The 24,348-nt window shown below is 45.0% G+C and overlaps 2 protein-coding genes across 24 annotated transcripts in view; both read left to right on the top strand.

The window, feature by feature from the left end:
• LIN54 (lin-54 DREAM MuvB core complex component) overlaps positions 1 to 16,040 on the top strand; it is a 37,677-nt gene extending 21,637 nt beyond the window's left edge. For 2 of the 6 annotated variants that reach the window (XM_040556510.1, XM_040556508.1), the window contains exons 4-14: positions 765 to 907; positions 2,466 to 2,621; positions 4,975 to 5,191; positions 5,930 to 6,003; positions 6,158 to 6,355; positions 7,383 to 7,474; positions 8,807 to 8,878; positions 11,339 to 11,441; positions 11,744 to 11,881; positions 12,567 to 12,769; positions 13,227 to 16,040. In XM_040556510.1, the coding sequence (XP_040412444.1) occupies positions 765 to 907; positions 2,466 to 2,621; positions 4,975 to 5,191; positions 5,930 to 6,003; positions 6,158 to 6,355; positions 7,383 to 7,474; positions 8,807 to 8,878; positions 11,339 to 11,441; positions 11,744 to 11,881; positions 12,567 to 12,769; positions 13,227 to 13,428 (1,598 nt within the window). In that variant the 3' untranslated portion in view covers positions 13,429 to 16,040. The remainder of the gene's footprint in view (positions 1 to 764; positions 908 to 2,465; positions 2,622 to 4,974; positions 5,192 to 5,929; positions 6,004 to 6,157; positions 6,356 to 7,382; positions 7,475 to 8,806; positions 8,879 to 11,338; positions 11,442 to 11,743; positions 11,882 to 12,566; positions 12,770 to 13,226) is intronic. The other 4 variants (XM_040556512.1, XM_040556511.1, XM_040556509.1 and 1 more) reach the window with 3 other exon arrangements.
• A 1,015-nt stretch (positions 16,041 to 17,055) lies between these two features.
• SEC31A (SEC31 homolog A, COPII coat complex component) overlaps positions 17,056 to 24,348 on the top strand; it is a 39,772-nt gene continuing 32,479 nt past the window's right edge. For 15 of the 18 annotated variants that reach the window (XM_040556497.1, XM_040556496.1, XM_040556494.1 and 12 more), the window contains exons 1-7: positions 17,056 to 17,131; positions 17,345 to 17,480; positions 17,790 to 17,872; positions 18,310 to 18,433; positions 20,365 to 20,563; positions 21,730 to 21,825; positions 23,371 to 23,511. In XM_040556497.1, coding sequence (XP_040412431.1) covers positions 17,794 to 17,872; positions 18,310 to 18,433; positions 20,365 to 20,563; positions 21,730 to 21,825; positions 23,371 to 23,511 — 639 coding nt within the window. In that variant the 5' untranslated portion in view covers positions 17,056 to 17,131; positions 17,345 to 17,480; positions 17,790 to 17,793. Of the gene's footprint in view, positions 17,142 to 17,344; positions 17,481 to 17,789; positions 17,873 to 18,309; positions 18,434 to 20,364; positions 20,564 to 21,729; positions 21,826 to 23,370; positions 23,512 to 24,348 lie in introns of all 18 variants that reach the window. The other 3 variants (XM_040556501.1, XM_040556500.1, XM_040556484.1) reach the window with 2 other exon arrangements.

Below are 24,348 nucleotides of genomic sequence, written 5' to 3'. Positions count from 1 at the left end.
GCAGAGGAAGGCTCAGTGGTCAAACACTCTTTGGAAAGCAGCTTAAAAGTATGAAAAAAGATCTATTTTCTGCTCTTGCAGTTTTTGCAGTATTCATGAGGCTGATTTTGTGATTTGGAGCTGCTGTTTTTGATGTTTAAGCTTCTTTGCTATTGCAAAAGCAGATTGTATGGGGAGTTAAACCTCCATGCATATTTTCGCAGGAGTATCATATATTGTGTTGGGCAGTGAAAAAGCCAACCACCAGCACAAACAGAATGAAAAAAAGTCCAAGTTGAATGTAGAGAGACACCAAGCGCCTTTTTGGTGGTCACTGTCATAGAGCTCGTTTCTGCTGGCAGAGTATTAAAGGGAAGTGCCCCTCCACCCCTTCCCAATTCACAGTTTTTCTGTACACTGGCAGCAGCCCAGGGACTTGGTAGCATGCTGCCAGCTGGCTGAGTGTTTGTGTGCAGCGCAGGTGTATTGGAGGGATGCGTGCCTGGGGACGCTGTGCTGGCTTTCAAGAATTACCAGCTGGATGCCTCAGAAAGCTCAAAGTAAATGTCAGTTTTATTAAGCCTGAGAAAACTGTTTCTTCATTTGTAGTAACACAGATTGTTTCTGCTTTCTTTCTGAATCTAAGTTAAAGAATTCCACTGTCCTTCCTGATAGGTAAGGTACCCTCAGAGGCAAGGATCAACAGCGTGCTAACCAGGGAAAACTTGAGCTTTACAAGTTCTAAAAGGGGATACTGAAGCTGACCGTGTCTTTGTTGATTATAGGCAGGGTTCTTTCGCAGTCTGCTCCAGGAACACCACCAAAGACAATAACGATCTCTGAGACTGGAGTTATTGGATCCTCTTTGAGTACAACACAACAGACACCGAATAAAATAGCTATCTCACCACTCAAATCCCCCAATAAGGTAAGGACCCCATTCTGGCTGCAGCCCTCCCATCCTTGCTGCAAAGTGATCTGAATGGAGCTCTGTGTTTGAGTCTTGGCTACGAGCTGTCTGTGATCCTGCCACTCCAGAGCCTCCGTTGCGTGGCACTACGCTCTGCGTTAATGGCCTACACTAGGTTTTTCAGCCGTCTCCTTTAATGTGGTTTTAAGTAAATACGCGGTACTGCGTTAATTTCCCATTCCTGTCACTTCTTGCCATTCCCTCAGCATCCATTCCCAGAGCAGCCGTTCTCCCCTAGCCAAGCGCTCAGATAATCCCTTTTTTTGTCTTTAAATGCATTCATAAAAATTCAACAGGCTGTTTAAGAGGGGAGACCTTGGTTATGTTAATAGGTTAACATTTACTAACTGTTGCCTGGTGCTGCATAGATAATTTAGTCTTCTCTAATCTTGTCTGACATAAATGAGATTGGCAATGATCCTTGATAGAACTGGAGATTGGCACAGGCAGGCAATTGATAGGAAGATAACTCATGCAATGCGGACAAGCATCACGGCAAAGCTGGGATTTTAGACGTGATTAAAATTGCCTTGAGAATAGGAATATTACTGGAGAAAGGATGATTGTTAGGGAGGGGAACCAAGATGTATAATGCATGCAAACTAAGTAGCAGGTATGAAAACTAGCACAAGGATTAAGATTTTCTTATTTTGGATGTGCTTTTAGCTACGGAGAGTTAGACAAACAGCAGAGGATTTGTGTTTCAGAAATATTGCTGGGAAAAGCATTGCAGGGAAGCTGTTATAATAATAAATATTATTCTTATAATAAAAATTAATAGATGAGTGGGAGTGAAAAGACTTTGCGCTACCTCTTGAGTTTACTGTAGATAAATAATTCTAAGTATCTTTTAAAAACAAATGGTTTCAAAAGCTGGGTTTCTTTTTGTTAAACTTGAAGTAGGAGTTTTAAAAACAAGTTGAAAACTGACCTTGGAAAGGTTGTGGGTGTTTAGAACAGAGTATTCAAATGATGCGCTCTGCAGAAATCTGGTCAGAAAACTGGATCGTTACAGGAGTCAGAAAGTAAAAAATATCGGAAAGAAAGAAAATGAAATAAAGTTGAAAAATACTTATGAAGCTCTTATGTTTTGGCTGAATTAATAGCATAAAGTGAGATTGTTTTTCCTTTCCACTACCCTCCTCTAAAGCTTCCCTTTATCATGAAACAGTCACGGTGCTGATTAGAAAGCTGTTACTCAGAAATCTGTCCTGACAATGCTCAGGCTGAGTGTGTAGAGTTTGGGGGCGTAAGGAAAAGAGAAGCAGTGCTAGCTGTCTGCATGGGACTTTCTGTGCTGGAAACCGGCGATGCCTTGAAGTTTCTAACATATCTACGTGCTGTGCTTGCACAGTCAGGCCGTGTGAGTTGTGACTGAATACAGCGCCCTTGTTCTCAGGAAGAACTTGAGCTACTGTGGGAGAACTGTACCTCCCTCACGAGGAGGGGGACGTTTATGTACAGGGTCTTGCATGCTGCTCAGAGATTTAAACTGCTTCTTTGTTTTGCCAAGCAGCTAACAGTGGTGTCAGTGGCCTCCCAGCCTCCCAACTCCCCCCAGAAGACGGTGGGCGTCCCACTGAATGTAGCGTTAGGACAGCAGATCCTCACAGTGCAGCAGTCAGCACCCTCCTCCCCTGGGAAGGCCATAGTCAACCACACAACCGCGCAGGTACAGACTGACTTTCGTTTAATTTCTAGCGTGTCTGCATCTCATCTCATGCTCGTGAGAATCTAGGGTGCTGAACTGCAAACTGGCAGTCCCAAGGTGTTCTTGTAGCAGCGTTTGCTTAAGAGTTGGCAGAAGCATTGCCCGGAGGAGCAGGCGCTCCTCCCATGGAGGGCTGCCAACTGTTGGCAGCACACTCAAGGGCACGCGCACTTAGAAAGCAGGTGCCCAAGCTGGAGAAGCCCCACTTGGGCCATGTTCTCGTCTCTGCGTATTAAATCTCCCAAGTCATCTGAAAGGCACCCTGTGCCGGTAGGAAGAATTCCTGGAGTGGTTGGTTCTTTTCCACCAATGAACGCTGTTTGTATACCACTAACTAGGGCTGCTTCCTGGGTGTTTCTGAGGCTTGCAACAATGGAGTTTATATTCTTGTGGTAAAGGTCTGCATAACCAAGACACTGTGGTCTGAGACCTACAGAATTTAAGTCAATAATTCCATCTGTCTCATTTCTAGAAAAATTTTAAGGTTCTCCCTATGAGCTTGGATAAGTTGCCTTCCATTAATGGAAGACGAGACAGAACTGAGTAGTCTATCAAACTACAGTTCTTATTTTATCCCTCCTTTTTTATCTTAGGGGAATCTTTTTCTATCGGAATCTCTCTATTCCTGTTTTAGTAAATACACAGGAATGTATATGAGTGTAAACGAGCAAGGTGGACATAGCTCAGGTAGTGGACACAGTAGCACGCGTTGCAAAAGGCCAGAGGCTCAGAGAGATTTTACTAGTCTTGTCTTAGCATGGCATGTGATAATGGGAATGGTGATAAGGAGACATAGGCACCAGCATGATTTGATATTTCGGAGTAAACCTGGCAAGATTGTCTGTTTAAAATGTTTTTTTAAATATGAAATCATTCTAATGCAAGCACTCGAAGTGACAGAACTGAGATTCCTGGGTAGTAGGTATATTGAGATCTGATCAAAAGCTATCTGAAACAACACAAGGGTTTCCCTTGTCATGACAGGGCTCGAGAAGATACCCTTTGAAGAGCTGTCACTTAAATTTTACAGTTTTCCAGGTTGTCTTTGGACAGAAATTCATCTGCTAGAGGGAGCTTTGCCCAAGCTGGTTTCCTTGTGAGTGTCGCTGTGAGTGTGCTTGCAAACAGTGTTTGTTTCCAATTGGTCTGAGTTCCTGAGTTTTGATATATTTATTTAGAAAAAAAAAAAAAGGTTATCCCAGGGAAAAACTTACATAAAAGAGTGAGCTTATATTTCCAGTCAAGTGTGTGTGAAATGAGATTTCATTCTTGTAGGTGCTCGAAGCTGGGAAGCTAGGAAAATGTTATATCAAGTCATATCACTGTATCAATTAAATTTAACGTTAGAACTTAGTTCAAATGTACATGATAGATTTAATATCAGTTTTAAGAGATTCTGAGAATAAAAAGCTGAACTCCAAAAGAAGTCGGATAAAAGGAGAAAGAAGAGGAATAAACTCGCATTTGAGGTCATCAGAAAGAATGGTAAAAGGGCTGCTATCAAGCCCATACAGTTATGGATGTTTATAAAAATAACAGACATGGACTTGTTATCAGTTTGTCGTTTGAGAGAAATTGCAAAGCTGAAGTATTGTGAATTTGAGATGTACTGCTACCCCAGCTGTGCGGCAGCACAGGTCTGCCAAAATCCACTTCTTTCTCCTTTTGGCATTTATTATTTAGTAAATTTGTTTTGCTGCGGTTCATTGTTCTTGCTTCTCTCATTTCACAGCCTGCCCACTTTGTCATCTCTTCAGCGATCAGTTTATGGATTCTGTTCCATTTGCACCTCGAGGGCTGCGCAGTGACTTGTGTGTGTTCATCATAAACTGTGTCCAACAGGATGTATCTGTACACACAGATTAATCGTGCTGCAGTCCAGCACAAACAGTTCTGCAAGGAGTTCTTACTGCGTGTTTTTGTTAATAAGAATATTTTTAGTTTTGTCCTCAGCTTGATTTTGAATACAAAGTGAGCAATGTTCTCCTTAGTCAGCTGAAGTCTAATTTGGCATACACTGTATCTTGGGAAGCAGACTGAGTCATCCTGCTCTTTCAGATATTAGTTTACTGGGGAGTTTGCTGTAAAGAATTGAAAACAGAACAGAGTTTGCTTTGCACCAAGCTTTGGCTGGCGTTATATCCGTTTGCGTCTCTTTTTTACTCTGGAAAGCAAAAAATGGGGATAACTGACTGACTTCTCATGGATGCTCATGGATCAAAGAGTTCCTCACTGACGCATGAAGGAATAGGCATGCTGCTGTTCTTTCTGCCTTTGTAAAAGTAACTTTATGCTCTCTGTATTGGCTTAATAGGCTGTGAAATCAGCAGTGCAGACCATTACTGTAGGAGGAGTGGGTACATCTCAATTTAAGACAATTATTCCCTTGGCAACTGCACCCAATGTTCAGCAGATTCAGGTACCTGGAAGCAAGTTCCATTACGTCAGACTCGTTACTGCCACAACAGCCAATAGTTCAACCCAGTCGGCCAGTCAAACTCCCAGTACAAATACACAGCCTCTCCAACAGGGTAAGTGCTGGTGCTGATGTGGTGTCTGAACTAAGTTTTTAATCCTTTGTTTGGTTTTTGAGGATTTAAATAGGTACATAATAGAAATTTTCAAGACTGCCAGATGTATCCGAGTTTGTGGTAGGTTTTGAAAGGTTTTGTGTTCTCCTGCTACCTCAGGTTTGTATGTGGAAATGCTCCTCTGTGTCAAATGGTTTTGTCGTTGGGCCTGAATCCCTGCAGCATTTTCTGTTGCTTTCACCTAGCTTACCAGCATGGGGGTGACTTGTGGCAAGTCCCAGTTTCTCAGTATGAGAAGTGGGAAGTCATGAGAGCCCACGTACATCTTGACAAAACTACTGCAACGTGAAGATCCTTCAATATAAAATGTATTAGAAGTGCCAAATGTTTCTGATGGTTCCTGTCCATGCTTTCTGGAACTGTGACGGAATCAACGATCTGAAACCAAGCTGTAGTATTTTAGTGTCCTCTTGGCAAAAAAAAATTGAGTGTCCAGAGGGGCTCTGCACCCAAACTGATTTTTAAACCATAGCTGCTAAACATATGCCTGCACTCTTGTGCACATAACTGTTCATGTAGGTGGTTTGGCATAAGTGTTGCCTGTTAGGAGTTTGGTCAGTTACTCTCAGCGTAGTTGCGGTATTCGGTGCCCTTGGATTCTCTGCATATGAAAGTCTTGACTCAACTCTGTGCTGAGTGAATAATGCATGTTAATGTAATGTTATGTCTTGATTGCAGCAAAGCCAGTGGTGGTGAATGCGACCCCAGTGCGGATGTCTGTTCCCATAGTGCCGGCCCAGACTGTGAAACAGGTAAGCTGAATGTAAAAGGCATATTACTGGCTTGTCAGCTGGATGAACAAGTCCAATTTCAGCACCATCGTGAACTGTTCTATTAATAGAAGTGCATTCTGAACAAACAAAAAAAAAAGGGGGGGGCAAGATTTCATCAAGACTTTCTTTCCAGGTGGTGCCCAAACCAATCAACCCAACTTCCCAGATAGTCACTACCAGTCAGCCCCAACAAAGACTTATTATGCCAGCCACTCCACTGCCACAGATACAGCCCAACCTCACCAACCTTCCCCCAGGCACTGTCCTGGCACCAGCACCTGGCACAGGAAACGTCGGCTATGCAGTCCTTCCAGCTCAGTATGTCACACAGGTACAGTCTTAACCCAGAGATAAGTAAGAAAGTAGTGCTGTTATGGAACATATTGCCTTCCAGTTAGAAGTCCTTGCTCCCCAGCCAAGGTGTAGGGGTTAGTTGTACGCTTTGTCAAAATCTGGCCAATGCTGAGAATGAAAAGGAGAATAAATGAAACCCCCTGCTGAAAGCTGACTAGCCAGTCTGTTCAGACAAGAATTCAGTCAGCCTGTGGCATCACCAGTATCAACCTTATTCTTTGGATCCCTTTTGGTTTTGTTAAAGCTGCTATTTGTCCCTAAAAACACTTGCATTGCATCCTTCCTGTGCACTTGCCCAAATGTTCTCTTAAAGTGAAGAATACAGTTTTTTTGGAAAACTACTCAGATATTTGGTGTTCTAGACACAACCTGTCTCCTTCAGGCTGTCCACCGTAGGTCCACATCTTAAGTGCCAGTCTGTCTTCAAAACCTATCTTAGCAGGAGAAAAGAGCTGTGTGTAGGTAGAAAAAAAAAAAGGTAGCCCAAAACAGTGTCACCTAGCAGGTTCTTAGGGGTGGTTCCTTTTACTTAATATGAAAAGCAATGTGTGGGTCCAGATACAAAGAAAAGTCGGGATGTAAATAATTTCGTTTTAGTTAAGTAGTAAGGGGCTTGTAGGTGAAAGGGGCTACTGAAGTCGTTTGTGCAGAAAGTGATCCTGATCCGTTGGCGGTCAGGGATGCTTAAGAAAACAAGAGTGAGATGTGTGTTTTCAGGAGCTGGAACTGTTTGTGGTCTGAACATTTGTTTGTAGTCTGTGTTATCCGTATGTCTGTAGACACTGTTAAAGAACAAAAATATCATCTAAAATACTGGGGTTTTGTTAAATACGAAGACTTGAGCTTATTTCCTGGTCCAAGTTCTGCAGATTTCTAAATCTGTGCTTGCAAGCATATTATTTTTTATAACAGTATCTGGAAAGCTAATTAAAATACTTTGTACAAGTCCTCTTGAGCATGCTTTAATTTATTTCATGTTACACATTACCTTTCTGTTTTGTTAGTTACAGCAGTCATCATACGTATCTATTGCAAGCAACACTGGCTTCACAGGGACATCTAGTATTCAGTCCCAAGCACGGCTACCATTTAATGGGTGAGTATTTTGCAAAGAGAGTTGGAAAAAAAAAAAATAAGGACAACAAACCTGTGGTATAGGCTGATGAATTTACAGACTTTTTTCAGTACTATTATAAATAAAGGCGGGGACTCAGATGTTGGGTTTTGTGGGATTTCTGAGGACATCAAGTATACTGTGTTGAGGTTAATAATTCTGACTAAAGGACATGCATCTAACTAATAACTGAACTACCCTCCTGATCAAAGCTATTGTAGCCCCCTCCACCATCTTTGTTTTTGTTTTCAATTCCTATGGCAGAAAGTTGACCTGAAATTTTGTTGATGTTTGTGCTTCATTTTGCATCAGAGCCTGAGAGATACAGGCTTGAGCTATTTTTCCACATTGCTGGAAAGAGGTACTGGTCGATACCGGAGCAAGATGCTAAGCACAAACAAATCCAACCAAGCCTCAAAATGCAACTCAGGCCCAAAATGGTTCATAATAGGAGACTTTGTTTTGTTTGTTTGTTTGTTTTCAATATTGTATTTTCACTTTAAAGATGAAAATAACAGCTAACGTGGGATATTTTCCCTGCATTGACCCAGCCAGCTTTTAGCTGTTCTGCACTGTCCTTTTGCGTTATTATTTGTTGGAAATTGCATACGCCAAGGTGCTTTTTGTTGCTGCAACCTAAACTGTGATGCAAACTAATCTTTAATCCAGATGCAACTATCCAAATGAATGGGTTTGATTTAATCTCTCTGGTATTATGTGCAGAAATTGCTGGATAGGGATGGAATGAATCTCATCAAAAGCGATTAGTGACACAAAATCCTAGCTTTTAAGAGCAGTTAAAGCCTGTGTTTGATATAAAACTCATCTTTGAGCTGAATGCCGTGTTTTGGCTTGCTTGCCCATTGTTCTAGGTTTAGTCAATTTTGTTGTTGCTGTTCAAAGGTAAAGGCACGATCTTAATTTACGAACCTTTTTTGGACCTAGTCCCCTTGCGTGACGACAGGTTATGGGGAAGTTTTCTCTGACTGCCATTTGCAGTTGTAGTGCATCCTCTAGCTTTAAGCTTCATTTCTACTTAAGACATGTAGACAGATTTGCAACAAATAACCCAGCTTTTTCTGGGTTGGAAATACACTATGTATAATAGTTACTTACATCAGCCAAGAACCTAATGGCAAGGGAACATAAAGACTTTTCAGAATTTTCATCATCAACCGTTTACTTGAATTTAAAATAGGAAGAAACTGAAACTAATAAAACTGTGTGTGTATAAATAGATGCGTTTTGTGTATCAATAGATGCAATAGATGTATAAATAGTGTATAAATAGATGCATTTTTCCCCCCTCTACAGAATTATTCCTTCTGAATCTGCAAATCGCCCCCGGAAGCCTTGCAATTGTACAAAGTCTCTATGTTTGAAATTGTAAGTACATCTTGTTTGTTGCTAAGCCTTATCCTTGACACCATATTTATGCCAAGAATCAGAAAGTAGTGTTTTTAAGCATGTCAGAAATGTTATGTCTAGATTGTCATTTAAAGCTGCTGGTGACACTGGTGGAGATGTCACAGTGCATGTGCCTTCACGTAACTCGTGAGCTGTATGGACCCTAGCGTTTCATAATGTTAGGGTTCATAATGTGCCCTTGTGTGTGGTAGAGCCAAATCCACTCAGCAGCTGGAGTTGCAGTATTGCTGTGAGTGACATGACATCCCACAGTATCATCAGTGGGCATCTACTATGCTTTTGCAAATCCCTTGAGTAATGCTATGCTATATGAAGTACTTCAGCAAAATTGGGCTGTTACGCTTTTTTTTATGGTTGGTTGGGTTGGGTTGCAGGGATAGTTGGTATGTTTGTTTTAAACATTTGAATGGGCAAGTGATTCTTAACTGCTAGGTCTAAGGCTCGATCATCTTCATGAAAACTTTTGCTGTTTTATTGAGCGTGTTTGTAACAATTTGACGTAAAAGCATTTTAAGTTGAGGAATTTAAGTTCTTTCCACATCCTGAATTTGCTTGAGGCATTTCTGGACCATATCAGGAGGAGATAATAAAATTGGTCTGTGCTTCATGGAATGTTACTCAACGAAGAGGAAATCATTGGTGCGCTTCTCCAAGGCAAAATGATGAAGTGGTGTCTGAACCCTCGTTAAGAAATGTGTTTGAACTTCGCAGTTTGGATCTCTTTTCATGTAATAGACCCCACACCTGTGTGGGGAGGTATGCCCTATACTGCCTAGTCTCAAAATTGCTTGTTGCAGAGAAGACAGGGTAAACAGGAAGATGTCTAGCTGTTCCTTTGTTTAGCCTTTCTTTCCTCTTACAACATAAGGTGTTGTCTTCATGGTGCCAAATATCTGTTAGATGCCTGGAGTTTTCCCACAGATTTTAGTCTTTGGCTCTTGAATGCTCTGGAAGCTCTGAGAGAATAACGGCATTGTTGCTCATGTCTTGCACCAGCAAGAATGCTGTTTAGCTGCCACAGGTGCTGCCATCTTTAGAATGCTGTTTGGGAACGTGCTGCTCTGGTGCATTATTGTAATCATATCTTTAAGTGGCTAGGCATTGATGCAGAGCAAACAGCTAACTCGTTCTGGCAAAGGTGCTTTCTCACCAGTAGTCATACTTCATGTGTCTGTAAGGGGAGTTACTTTTCCCAAATGAATGTTGCAGATTGCTACATAGCCCATCTACAAAGAAGAAAACTCCAAGATGATTTGCTCAGTGATGCTCTGGATTGATGCCATGCCAGTGCTGTTTGTTTTGAAATCTAGGACCGTTGCAATGCTGAATTTTAAGGAGGAGAGAAAGGAGAGCTATTACAAGTTGTAAATGCATTTTATGTAGTTCATCCCTGGGACCATTCAGGATGCTAAAAATCACCAAAATGCAATTTGACCAGATGGAGGGTTCTAGTGGCATCCAGGGCAGCCCTCATCTAGTTCTTGCAGTGTTACCCGAGGCAAATGACAGGAAGTGGAAGTCAGTTTGGCAAGGGATTTAGGCTCGTAAAAATGAACATAGATTCCCAATAGTATTTGAAGATCAGCTGAAAAGGATCAGCAATTTCCATCAGCTATTGTTGGAAGTGGTACTGGGAGCACTGGAACCTGCCAGAGTTTCTCATGGCGTGAAATCATGTCTGAGCTGAGGATGAATGTGGTGTGTTTCCATGTATCAGACCCACAGGGTGATGGGATCTTGTTTTTGGTGGGAGGTAACACAGGTGCAGAAGAGAAAAGGTGATGCGGTAGGTTATTCCTGTTGGTATTTTGCTGCTTCTTATTCACATCCTTTCCCCTTTAAAAAGTCTCCAATAATGACAGTTTTATCCTCATTCAGATCCTTTCCAGTTACCCATGCTTCAAAGCTGTCTTTGAAGTCTGAGATGTACTTGTTAATCACAGTCTCTTCTTCCATCCCTGCTTTTCTCTCATTCTTTCTTTAACTCTGCCTTACTTCACAGCTGACAATAGCTTCTGGGCAAAGCTACCAAAAATGTTCCTTGCTGTGTTAGTCCTGTGAGATATCAGGTTGCCTGTTAACTTACTGTTGCAATCAGTTGCTCTTCGTTTTGACTGTATGAGAGCTCCTGAAAGCTAACTTGAACCAGCAGGATCAGGCACTGCCTATGAGGATAACCACCCAAGGACTGCCATGGAACCAAGCCCTCTTAGCTTCTTGTGCTGCTTTGAGGACCTGAGTTGTCTGAACATCAGCTCAGACAGACACCTTGTCCATGTGGAGCTCAGCATAGGGTGACTCAGGTGTTCATCAGTGCATATGCATGGTCACCAGACTAGAAATGGCTGGTGCTGCCAACAGTAGTAACGGCAAGGTAACAGTCGTGTTTACAAATGCCTTGTCTATCTTCCGTTTCAGGTACTGCGATTGCTTTGCAAATGGTGAATTCTGCAATAACTGCAACTGTACAAACTGTTACAACAACCTGGACCATGAAAATGATAGGCAAAAAGCAATAAAGGTGAGGGGTCTTTTTTTTTTTTTTCCTCTTTCTGATGTCATGGAAGGAAAGAGCCTGTTCCTGTTCATATAGATTTGGGTGTGTTGCTGAGTAGCGCCGTGATTGGACAGCAGGCCTTTTAGTTTGCTTCAAAGATAGCTGGAGTGAAAGAAGTAGCTGGTGTCTTCCGAAGGCACGGCATGGGGCCGGGTGGGTGTGTAACACCCTGATCTCCCATCTGTGCAAGATGTAAGCTGTTGCGTTGCATCTGTAATTTCTACTCCCTGCATGCATTGTCTGACCCTTTGGATCTGCCTTGACAGGCCTGCCTTGACAGAAACCCTGAAGCCTTCAAGCCCAAAATAGGTAAAGGAAAGGAAGGAGAATCAGATCGGCGACACAGCAAAGGGTGTAACTGTAAACGCTCCGGATGTCTCAAAAACTACTGTGAATGTTACGAGGTAAGAAGTATTCTCTCATCTTAAAGATGCTGCTTTTTCCTTTCAGTGCTGCAGTTTTGCTGCTGCGCTTTGTCTTTTGCTGTTTTTCATGTTGCAATAATAGTTTTAGGTCTATCTTTTCTTCCAGCAGTTTACACGTAGAAAGCCGTGTGTTTTGCAAGATTGATCACTTCTATCATCTGAGTTTAATTTTAAAACATGTAATAACTCTGAACACAGGCTTGGAGCTCTCCTTTACTGAAGAGCAATATTTTCAAAAGAAACCTACTGCATCGCGTCCCCAGGAGCTCAAGTAGTTATTGCAGCATTGCAGAGACACTCCGGGATGGAACATGTGCATGGAAGCCAAAGGCAAAAGTTTGTGTTGCATCAGATAACTGATCGCTCTACGGATGCAGAGACGGTGGCAGACTGACCTGTCTCATAGTTTAAACGCTTAAATTCTGCTGAAAACAGCAGATTGGGAAAGAAGGGCATGAGTGGGATACTGTTCATTTGCACTGGATTCAAGTATAAATTCTGGGAAGGCATCTCACCTTGAATTTAAAGAGAGGACGACTACCTGAGGATTTCTGCTAGTGGCTAATTGCAAACAGACTAAAACAAGATCACCTTTCCCCTGTGGGTGGTCCTTAAGGGTGTCAAAGCTGCGACAGGCTTCTCACGTTCTGTTTGTTTCTTTCAGGCAAAAATCATGTGTTCTTCCATATGCAAATGCATTGGCTGCAAAAATTTTGAAGAAAGCCCAGAGCGAAAGACATTGATGCATTTAGCGGATGCTGCCGAAGTTAGAGTCCAGCAGCAGACGGCTGCGAAGACCAAGTTATCTTCCCAGATCTCAGATCTCCTAACAAGGCCAACACCAGCACTCAGCAGTGGTGGGGGGAAGTAAGTTAACGCAGCTCGCGGTTTTGCCTGGTTCTAATGTGCTTTTTTGGATACACAACAGGTACATCCCTGTCATCTTTGAATGTTACCTAAGCTGTAGGACCAGGAGCACTCGGGTGACTGGAGCATTTTGTTCACACAACTTTGTTTCCTGTAAATCTAGTGTGCCACGTTTGGCTATGTTCAAGCGTGTAACTAAGCATGGTTGCCCATGTGCTGCCAGGAGCCATGAAGTATGCATGTCGCGTTTACTGAGGGGTTGTAAACCTTGAGCCGCCCTTACACTGAAAGCTGGAGAATTGTTCTGTGTACCTGGGCAGGTCAAAATGGGCTTTGCCATGTTTCTCAGTGGAGACAGGCACTAAACACAACGGCCTGTCTGTTCATTTGACTGCTGCTGTGGCTTGTTCGCTGCCTGTTGGAGTGAGTGGGTTCTTTGGTTTTCTGTTTGTTTCAGGCTGCCCTTTACGTTTGTAACCAAGGAGGTGGCCGATGCAACTTGCGAATGCCTTCTCGCGCAGGCTGAGCAAGCCGAGAAGTTGGGCAAGTCGAAAGCTGCGGCAGAGCGCATGATCCTGGAGGAGTTTGGACGCTGTTTGATGAGAGTGATTAACTCTGCGGGCAAGTCCAAAAGTGACCCTTGTGCCATGAACTGCTGACGCGTGCACAAGAGCCACAATGAAGTGGACTGAACAGAACACTTAAGGCACAGGGACACTTTGGTTTGGCATAGAGGATTTAATAATACTCGTTAATTTGGTGCTTGTTTTAAATTGATTTGCGGAAGATGAAACAAGAAAATATTTTATATCGAGATTTAGAGCCTTTTAAATCTTAACTAAATCCTCTTCTATGTAAGATGATGCCTAAAGGTCAATTTTTCTTCCTGATGTACAGCTTTTAACGTGGGTTTCTTAAGGGAAAAAAAAAATAGCTGTTTTCTCCCCTTTCCCTCAAAATAATTGCCTGAAGGGCATATATAAATGATTGTAATATATATTATTTACAGTATATGGAGTTGCATTGCTTTGTGTGTACAGGAAAATGCAGATGATGGCAAGAACCAGATGACACTTTTGGCAACAGGCTCATAATGAAGAGGTATCTGTGTGTCGAAGTTAGTTCTAAAAGGCAACGTCTGGAAATGAGCATCTAAATGGAAGGTGGTACCCATATGTGGGACGTAACACAGCATGCTTCTTCAGTGCACAGAGCAGCGTGAAATATGCAGGCGAGTACATGGGGATTGCTTGCAGGTCTAGTGTTGGACAAGTGGTTGAGAATCTCGCTTGAGCAGACCCCAAGGAATTTGGAGGCAAACTGGATAATTGGGAATTTTTTATATGATCATGGATGAGGGCTCAGGTGTATTTTAAGGTGGAACTCAGAGGCTGACGGTGGCCTGCTCTTGAAAGTGAGGAAGAGCAGCTGTGCCACAGTGCCAAGCTGTCTGCCCAGCGTGTGGTGTTAGCTGACTGCAGGAGGTAGGTGCTGTTGCTTGGGTGAAGCTCTGTGTTCAGAGGCCTGCAGGAGCCTAATCCCTCACTGCAGGTAGGGATGTGCAGTCCGTTGTGTTTTCTAGGGTGAAGCTGTTGCCCTGGAGAAGTGTTTAAGCCTGAGAAGCTGAGGTCACGGGAGACCATGGAGCCACAGTTGTCTTAATGAGGACTTGAGACAATCTGGCTTTTAACTGACCTGTGACCACAGGTGGAGGTTACATTCAGCCTGGTTATGTGTTTCCATGATGCTGCTTCTCAGTATCTTGGTGGTTTATTTGGCGTAAGGGTTTTTTAAGTGTTGTTTAGAATGACAGAGAGTGCTGTGATTGGGGGAGGATGCTAGCGCAGAATCAAGGTTGCTGCCAAAATAGATCTATGGACCCTTTGATCCAAAAAGGAGGAAAATATACCAACATAACACACAAATCACCTTAGAGCTCTGTGTAGATTGGAGCAGGGGATTTTCTTCAGTATTTGTTACAGGCCATCTCAGATCACGTTTCTGATAGTAGAATACATTTGCAAAAACCTACCAACGTGGTAGGTTGCTTACCTAATGTGAATGTCAATAACAATTTTAATAACTGTCTCATTGCTGCCTGAACAAGATGGCTTTTCTTTTTTTTCCAAAAAGGATTTTGCATTCTTCATGTAAAACTGTAAACACAGAGATGTGGCAGAGCTCTTCCTCGAGGTTTTCTGGCGGGGATAAGCTGGGAAAAGACAGGGGCCAGGCAAACGTGCAGCAGAGCCGAGCACCTACAGGTGTGTTTGATGGCAATAGGACAGGAAGAGGCTTCTGCTCCCTGTCTTCGCCCTGGGGCCCTGCGTGGTGAGCAAAAGGCCCTTTGTCCTCCATGCTTCCTTGTGCCCCCCTCCCCAGGATGGCTCGGGAGCATGAAGGCCCTGGGAGGTGGGCCAGTTTGGTGTCCTGCTGGTCACCGTCTGAAGGGCTCTGCCTGGTGGAAGCATCTCCCTCAGCATAAACCGCAAGTCTGATAGTGCAAATCTCTGAGAAAGGAATCCATGTCTCATGTAAGTAACTACTTTCTTTCCGTAATTAAGACTTGGGTTTATTAAAAGTCAGTACAGTAACTTTACATGTAGATAGGGCAGATACTCAGTTTACTTCTAGTGAGCTAACATAGTATGTCCAGTAAGATTTGTATAAATGTAAATTAGTGTAAGTGAATAAAGTAATAACTACGTACATTATTTTTTAAACAGATTGCAATATGCCTTCTTTTGTTTAGACTTCAATCCATGTTAATTTTGTATATATTCTGTGTCTTACTCTAAATTGCACCTTTTGTGATGTGTATTTATATACAGTGTGCAGAAACACTTGTGAAATTTAGATTACAGTTGTAATTATGTATGATGGCATTGCTTGAGAATATTTTACTTGTAAAGACTTTGAAGGTGCAATCAAATGCTCTTAGTTTTTTTGGTTTTACTTTGAACAAGCTTTCTCCAATATTAAGCTGGGATTCCTCTCTCCCCTCTCCCTGGTGTGATACGTATGGATTGGGTTTTGTACTTCCTTAGCCATTTGAATCAAACTGCTGGACAAGATTTACAGTCAAGCCCATCCAGTTACATAAAAATAATTGGGAACGGGGCAAGGGTTCATTTTCTAGTTCTGTTTACATCTGAAAGTAGAAAAATTAAATTTATATTTACTAGACCTATTCAAAGAATACACTTTTCTATATTGTAAAAATAAAACAGTCAGATAAATCACAAAGAAAAATAAACATTTATACTATTCTGTAAACACTTTTTTGTACTCCTTTCCTTCAGCACTGACAAATATATACTAAAGAACTGCACTGAAGTATCAAAATCGATACATCTGTTATCACTAGGCTCTCTTGCGACGCAGGTACTGGCTTGACTTCCCAATATGCGATCGAATCCTACCAGAGAGAAACTCTTGGTTGTTAGCGTATTTTGATGTCTTTTTTTTTTTTAATTAAAAAAAAAATAAACAATAAGAAAAACTTTGATGAAAAAATGTAGCGTTTGCAGGACAAGAGTTGAGCAAAGAAAAATCCGCAAGGCCGGACCACTGAGCCTGTCCGCCGCATCCTTGGGGACAGCCGGGTGCCGTGCAGATCTGGTTGCAGGACCTGGGCCAAACTTGCAGGTAAATCTTTTTGGGGAGCCTTTGGCTGCTTGTTAGCAGGACACGAGGCACCGTTTTGACGTGCAGTTTGGGGCGTCTTCGGCCTCTTTGGGGAGGAAGCGCGTGACCCAGCCTTGCGATGGTACGTTGCTGGGTTTCGCCGCGGAACACGAGCCAGCTAGGAGAGCCTGCGGGTTTTTTCCTGCCCAGTAAAAACCGCTTTCGTTTTTGCGCGTCCGACTGCCCCGTTCAGGTTTCTCCTTAACGGCTGGGTGGGGGTGACGTAGGACGGGTGCTCGCGGAGTCCCAGCCGCCCCGTCCGGACGCTTGGCGTTCCCCCGGGCCTGCCCCGGCTGCGCGAACCCGCCTCCAGGCGCAGCCGGGCCCAGCGCCGCGCCGCTGGCGGAAGCACAGCCCGCGCTCGCGGCCGCCCCAGACCGTTGGCCGCCGCCGCGCGCCCGCCCCCGCGTCCCTCTTTGCTATTGGCTGACGGGCCTTCACTCAGCAGCCGCCGCCCGCCCCTTGGAGGAGGGAGGGAAGGCGGCGCGAAGCCAGAGCGGGGGCCGATCCGCAGGGCCGCTGGGCGACCAATGGCGAGCGCTGCTCGCGGCAGCCAATAGCGGCGCGGCCCCCCCTCCCTATATATAGCGGGGCGGGAGAGGGCCGCTCTCTTTCCCGCCGCGCCGCGGTGAGGTGCGGGCGGCGACATGGGCCCGAGTCGCGCCGCGCTGCGGGGTGCGAAAAGGTTCACAAACACCCCGCTAAAACCCAATAAAAAAACCTAATTCCTCCGAGCCGCTGTCCGATGATGAGCCTCACTGCTGTTCACATCCCGACACGCCGTGACGACCGCTGTCGAGCTGAGGACGGCGGCTCCCCTCACCCCGTGCCCCCCCCCTTCCGCGCCCCTCGCTGACGCCCCTTTTTCCCCTTGTCCCTTGTCGCCAGGCCCCGGCTGAAGGAGGAGCCCGGTCCCCGCGGGAGCAGAGGCGGAGCCCCCCCGGTCGCCGCCCGGAAGGCGCCGGCAGCGCCCGGAAACGGGAGGCGGTGCCGGGGCTGCCACGTTGGAGCGGGCCCGGGACGGGTGAGAGCCGGCACGGCCCCCATTTTCCCCTTCTTTTTACCCCAGATCCCCCTCGGAAATCACGCCTGGGGCGGCGGGGCTTTCCTCCCCGTTATACCCCTCTTTTTGGGGCGCCTTCAGGCTTTGCTCCTCTTTATTCATCTCCCACAAACACCCCGTTTTCCCCTTTTTTTAAGCATCGCCCCGCGACGAACACCCTTTTCCTCCCGTCCCCTAAAGAAACCAACTCCTGGCGTCCTCTAACGCAACCGCTGTCAGCGCCCTCCTCCGCTTAATCTTTATCTTTTCTTTTTTTTTTTTTTTTTCCAGCAAAATGAAGCTGAAGGAGGTTGACCGCACTGCCATGCAGGCATGGAGCCCTGCCGAGCAGCACCCCGTTTATCTGGCCACGGGTGAGTTTCATGAAGCTGGTGTTAGCGGGCCTCCAACTGTAAAACGCTTATAATTGGAAGGTGTAGCGGTTAGCTCGTTTCTGGGAGGCGATCTGTAGGCGACAACGAGTTTCCTCTCCTTTGTGCCAGGGTAAGGTGATAGCAACCCTAGTTGCTGGGACACTACCCCTTGTTGCTTATCTGCCGCTTGCCGTGGGTTTCTGTCCGTCCTCAGGGAAAGATGAACGTTCTCCCAAAGCTTTTTCTATTCGTGCTGGATAAAAAACCCACTGAAGGCAACCGTAGAGAAGAGAATTATATAGAAGTCTAAGTAGCTCAAACAGAAGTCTGACCGCTTCTCAGAGCCCTTTTTGCAAGCGTGATTTTTTTAACGCTGCTTTTGGAGCTGCTCTTCTGCATAGCATCTTTATCTCACTGATGAGCCCGCTCCTTTGCAGGTACATCGGCCCAGCAGCTGGATGCAACCTTCAGTACGAGTGCTTCCCTGGAAATATTCGAGCTGGACTTAGCAGACCCTTCGCTGGATATGAAGTCCTGTGCCACCTTCTCCTCCTCTCACAGGTGAGCGGCGGGGTTGTCGCACGTGGTTTGCGCGGAAGGGCTGATGCGTGGGGTTTGGCTGCGGTTGCTGAGGACAGAAGCTCTGCTGAAGGGCATCATTACAGCCACATAAGTGGGGCTATATTTTCAATTCTTGAGCAGTAACTTCAAGGCCTAAAGATCTAAGATTCTTTTGTGAGATTTTTACTAAATGCAGTTTCCTGGGGCCTTAGAAGTTAGGTCTTGCCTTTAAGTAGATGTGGAGGGATTGAAATGAGGTCTCTGCTGCATTTGCACACAGTAAGGTTGTGGCCCTATTTCAGGACGTTCTCCAGATTCGGATAAGTAACAGTTACAGTGGCTTTTGCAGGAGGAAGCATGAGGCGTAGGGCCGCTGTCAGTCCTGCAGCAACACTTTCCCTGGCTGTTGCTGTGGCTCACAATCCCTGCCCTGCAGTTGTTTCTCTTCTGATACGCAGGGCTGGGGAAGGAACAGCCAGCACAGGCCCGGACTGCCTTATGCCTGACCTGTGGGAGAGCTGGTGCTGACGCTCCTTGTTGATCTACTGAGGGCAGAATGACGACATTGAGCCCCTGGGATTTTTTCTCCCTTGCTTTAAATGTGACTGAAATTAGTCAAAGCTTGCCAAGTGGTGTTTTCTTTACTGATTTTCAGAACCCACCTGCTATGGCCAGGAGGATGTAGAGCTCCTTTAGAGGTGCTTCTCTTGGTGAACAGCACAAGTGTTTGACTTTGCCCCCAGAAGACACATTGCAACATTGCAAAGGAGGTTTTTGTCGTCTTTTTTCTTTTTTTTAAGACAACAGCCCATATCTTAGCTTACAAAGTATACGTCAGGTTACATTTTGGTGTACAGCAAATGAAAATGGCTGGGCGAACAAATCCAGAAAAGATGAATTCAGCAAGAAGTTTTGTTAACTGTCCTCCTGTGGAAAATGTGACGCTGCTTCTGTAGAACCACTCTTTATCTTGGAAAGAGCAAAGGGCAAGAGGAAAGTAATGGCGCAGTTAACTCTGGGTCTTGTTCTTCATCCTTTTCTGCTTTCTTTTAGGTTATTTACATGTTGAATCTTGTTGGTGGTGTAATGCTAGTGCCCTGATAGCCTGTCGCTCACCCCGTTTGTTCTAACCTTGCATAGTTAGGTGCAGAACCACAAAAATCAGTGTACCCAGAGAGAGGGCCATTTTGGTTTGTGGTGTGGATGAGCGCACCATTACCGTAATCTGGATGCTGTAGCAGGACAGTGACCACTGACACTGAGCTGCTGAGCACTTGGTGCTTACAGTATTCGGCAGCCAGCATATGCTCTTTGTCTGGCCTTCCCCAGTATATATTTTAATATGCCGAGCTTGATGTGCTGTGAACAAATCAGTCGTAGGTAATCCAGAGAAAGCCAAGAGTTCAGTAGTAACACAGTGAAGGCTCAAGCAACTTGTCACCACCTGCCAGAGCGTGTGGGTTTGCATTCTGCTCGTGTAACACCTGCCGTGTGACAGTGTGGTGTTTCATGCGGAAGAATACCATGCTTTGCATGGCTGAATACACAGGAATGCTGTCTTGATTATTTAACAAGTTGGAGCTGAAGTAATTTCTTCTTGTTTGTGGATGGACACAATGGTTTGAAAACATTTCCGGAAGTATATTTAATTCCTCCAGTTCAGCCTGGAAATTCGATTGCGGTCCAAGTGACACGTGTCTGATGTGAGCGAGCCACTCGCTGGGCACCCAGCACAACAGATGGAAGTTTGTCCTTCCAGGAGCACCTACAAGGAAAAGGATTTGGAATTTTTTAATAGCTCCGCCGATTTTCTCTCCTTTGCATGAATAGTTGGCCACATGTAGCAGAGGTTTGCCTGCAGCCTGCAGAGTAAAATGGGCTACATGGAGCTGACGCTGGATGGTTGTAGCCTGCGGGTGTCTGTCTTGCAGGTACCACAAGCTGATCTGGGGGCCGCACAGCATGACCACAGGCGAGCGAGTCTCCGGAGTCCTGATCGCTGGGGGTGAGAACGGGAACGTCATTCTCTATGACCCAGCCAAAATCATAGCTGGAGACACCGAAGTCATCGTTGCCCAGAAAGACAAGCACACGGGACCCGTGAGAGCGCTTGATGTCAACATGTTCCAGGTAGGTTTTCTGCTGTTTGATGTGTACAGACGTGGATGAGTGGCATGTCTGAACAAGTTATTACCTTATACGTATCTGTACCTTTATCAGCCCTTGAGAAGGTCGACCTAAACCTGCTCTTTGCATCTTCATTAGTAAAAACCTGTCCTGTTGCTGGCATCTCGGGAGAGGGAATGAAGACTTGTAGGTGTCCAGTTGATTCCTTCCCCTCATAATTTGATGTTGTCAATGTTGCAGGTGTTTTTAGCTCAGCCTCAGTGTAAAATAGAGGTGGTTTTCTGTGCTGTTTTAACCAGTCTTCCCTTTCAGTTCCCATAGGATGTGCTGATTTTGTCCTTGTGACGTTTTTCTGGGCTGTCACTCTTTGTTCTGGTGACATTCGATTTAAGGTGTCCCCTTTTGGGAGATGGCATCAACATCTCTAAATCTCCTCACTGGAAAAGGGAGGCAGAACAAACACACTGTGACATGGTCTCTTAAGGCAGAACAGCTCTCAAAATCAGCAAGCTTGCTCCATCATTAATGAGAGTTTAGTTCCTTGTAGATACAGTGGCTTGGTTTTTCTTCAGCCCCCTCCAGCTGCAAGGGAATTGAGTCGATTTCCTTTCCTAAATAGCACTTTTGTCCCTGGACGCTTGCTTTCAGCAAGGCCATCCTTTGTTCATTGTGTCTTCTCGAATGGTTTCCTCTCCTCTCCTGTCCCTCATGAAGTCGGGACTTGCTGGTCAGCAGACGTGGGATGCGATCAAAGGGTGTCCAGCGGCCCCTGCTCGCGCCTCCCCGCCCAGACTGTCGCATCCTGGCTGCAGCAGTGAGAGCTGCAGCACTGCCTCCCTGTCTGCCCCGTCCTGCAAGTGGCACCGCTCTTCTGTCCGCTGTGCAGCCTCCTCGTGGGCAATTGCCATGGGGGGGAGCGATCAGGAAAACAGAAATTTGGCTGTTGGCATGCCAGTCTGTCTCTGTGTATGTTTTTTTATTAACTCAGCGCTATCTGCAATCTCAAACATTGCTTTTATTTCCTTAAGCTGCTCTGTGTGAACCAAAGGCTATATCCTGAGCTCGTATGAGAAATTGGCACCGTCTTGTCCATCTGATGCTTCCCAGCAGCTAAGACTGTGAAAGCTGATGCTGGAAATACTCTTAGCATCTGTTAATGTGTCTTACAGACTAATCTGGTGGCCTCTGGTGCTAATGAGTCTGAAATCTATATCTGGGACTTGAATAATTTTGCCACGCCGATGACTCCAGGAGTGAAGACGCAGGTACTAGATTGGTATTTGTTAAATACTGTAAACTAATGAAAAGCATGAATGTCATTTATGTTGAGAGCTCATTAAAATCAACTTTAGAAGCTATTTGGAAAAAAGAGACTTATGATAGAAAGCAATTAATTGTAGTTAGTGATGAACTGCATTTCTGTCGATGATTGTTAGAGTCCTTGTACAACAGTTGTTTCCTATTAATGTAAGTAAAAATATGTTGCTTTACCGCATATTGTTCCCCAGCGGCTTCCTGAAAGGTCAAGAAAATTGGGCTTTTGGTGCTTGCGATGGGCTTTTATTAGGCTGTGGGGGTTGAAAAGCAGGTATTTTTGTTTGTGTGATGTGCCTCTGTTATGGCAGGAGGCCGTGTCCCTTCAGGAGAGCTCTGTAGGTGCAGCTGAAGTAGCTTTCAGTGAGCGTGTATGGTAGCACGTCAGTTATGACAGCGCCGTGTTTTGGCTTCCATGATGTCTAACGGAGAATTTTTGCCCGGCTTCATACAAGGGTGACCAACCACCACTGCCTTTCTGGGAGCACAGCTCGAGTGCTGTGTCGGTCAGTACCATCGTGTGCAGCCCCTGCAAGGAGCAAGCTGCTGTCGTTCCCCTGCAGCAACGTGGGATGTGCAGACCTGGTTATCCACACCAGAACTGCAGTTCTCACCGGCTGCACAAGCATTGCTTGCTGTCCTCATGTGGCACAATTTTAAATAAAATATCTTTTTAAAAGTACCCCTTTTAGTCTTAGAATAGTGTTGCGTTTTATCAAGCAATAAGTACTAACAAGCAGAGTCTCTCTGGTTACACCATTTTTTTAAATATCCATAGCCACTGCACGCAGGATGAATCTCTTCTAGTCTGCCTTTGTGTGTTTCACTGCATGCTTGTATCTGAAGACCGCAAAGGCAGAGACTGAGGGAAAACACAAGTAAGACTAGAAGCAGCTGCTGAAAAGGGAGAAGATGAGGCAGTAGGGTTGGCAGTTACATTTCTGTGTTTCAAGGAGCGTTTGGGTGACGGCATTTAGCCTCTCTTCAAAGATCTCTGGGGAAGAAAATAGCCTTTTGTCCTTTGTCTTGTGAAGGAGCTGGAAGAATGAGAGGACGTTGTTTAAAAGCATGTACTTTATGCAGCTCTCGTTAGGAAATTATGCAAGAACTTTGTAGTTACTGGAAAATCAGTGTACTACTACTGCATGGTAAGTTGGAGGCAATGAAGTGAGGAAATAGAATGAGCAGAAATCTGGAGTTTAAAGATTTCTAGTTTAAAACTGTTAGTGTGGATACTTTGTTTGGGATGGGTACTTCATTATCACGTGGATATTTTGGGAACCTTGCTTTTGTTAAGGATCTCTGTATAGGATTTTCTACGTTGACAGCTTTTTCGGGGGCTCTACCCTGCAGCAGGTGTATGTAGGAAAGCAGAATACTCGCAGTACCTGTGGTGAATCTCCTTGCAAACAAGTTATATAGCGGGACCCTAAAAGAAAGCCTTTTGAGGCCTTGCTTTGTTAAGGGTGTGACAGGTTGTTCTGTGTGCCCGGCAGCCTCTCGAGGACATCAGCTGCATCGCCTGGAACAGGCAAGTCCAGCACATCCTGGCATCTGCCAGCCCCAGTGGCCGAGCCACCGTGTGGGATCTCAGGAAGAACGAACCCATCATCAAAGTCAGTGACCACAACAACCGGGTGAGTTAGCTCTTGTGAGGAGATGTGCGGGGAGCTACAGGGTGTCTCTTGGCACGGGGCGCTCCTTTTATACGTGACACAGAGATCGTGGTGCTCGCTCCAGTTCTTTACAACACGATGAACGTCAGGCAGTGCTCTTAGAAGGCTGTGTACGTGCAGAGGGCTTGCCCTTCACCAGTAGAGCTTGGCAAGGGCAGATCTTGGTAATGGAGAGCACCACAGAGGCGGGTCAGCCATGAGTAGGTTACAGAGGACGCTGCCTCCCTGTGCTCAAAATCACCATGCCTGCCCCTGCCATGCTGTAAATACAGAAGAGAGCCTGTTGAGCTTGTGGAGGATGAACTCCATGTATAATTCTGCATATTTGTAATTGGGTAAGGTAAAAACCTTGAAGAATCACCAAGAGTTCATAATGACATTGACATGTGTGCTCCTGAAATAGCTGCTTGGTCACTGTGCTCTGATTCTGATGAGCTTCCTAACTCCATGTTTTACATATCTGGTCCCTGACATAATAGCAGCACAATAGGCTGGCTTCATCGTGTGATTGTGGGTTGTGATGGGATGTTCCCACAATGATAATCTCTGCCTAATGATGGCTTTTATTAAAATATCAATGAAAGTTAAAGTTAGCAAAAAAGCTCTGTATGGATGCTTTTACAATGTTCTTAGATTAAAACATAGGATTTGAACAAGACAGTACGAAGTCACCTTCTTGAGAGGGCCTTGGGGAGCTAACCGCAGCTCTCCTTGCTAATGGAAACAAGGAGAGCATCCCACGTTGAGTGCAGTCAGAAACAATGCCCGGAAATACAGCCGCAAATTGGCACTTACCTG

This window comes from Cygnus olor, chromosome 4 (genome assembly GCF_009769625.2).
Source record: "Cygnus olor isolate bCygOlo1 chromosome 4, bCygOlo1.pri.v2, whole genome shotgun sequence".
Taxonomy (NCBI): Eukaryota; Metazoa; Chordata; class Aves; order Anseriformes; family Anatidae; genus Cygnus; species Cygnus olor.
Note: the sequence above shows the minus strand (reverse complement) of the source record. Positions and strands in the feature narration are given on the sequence as shown.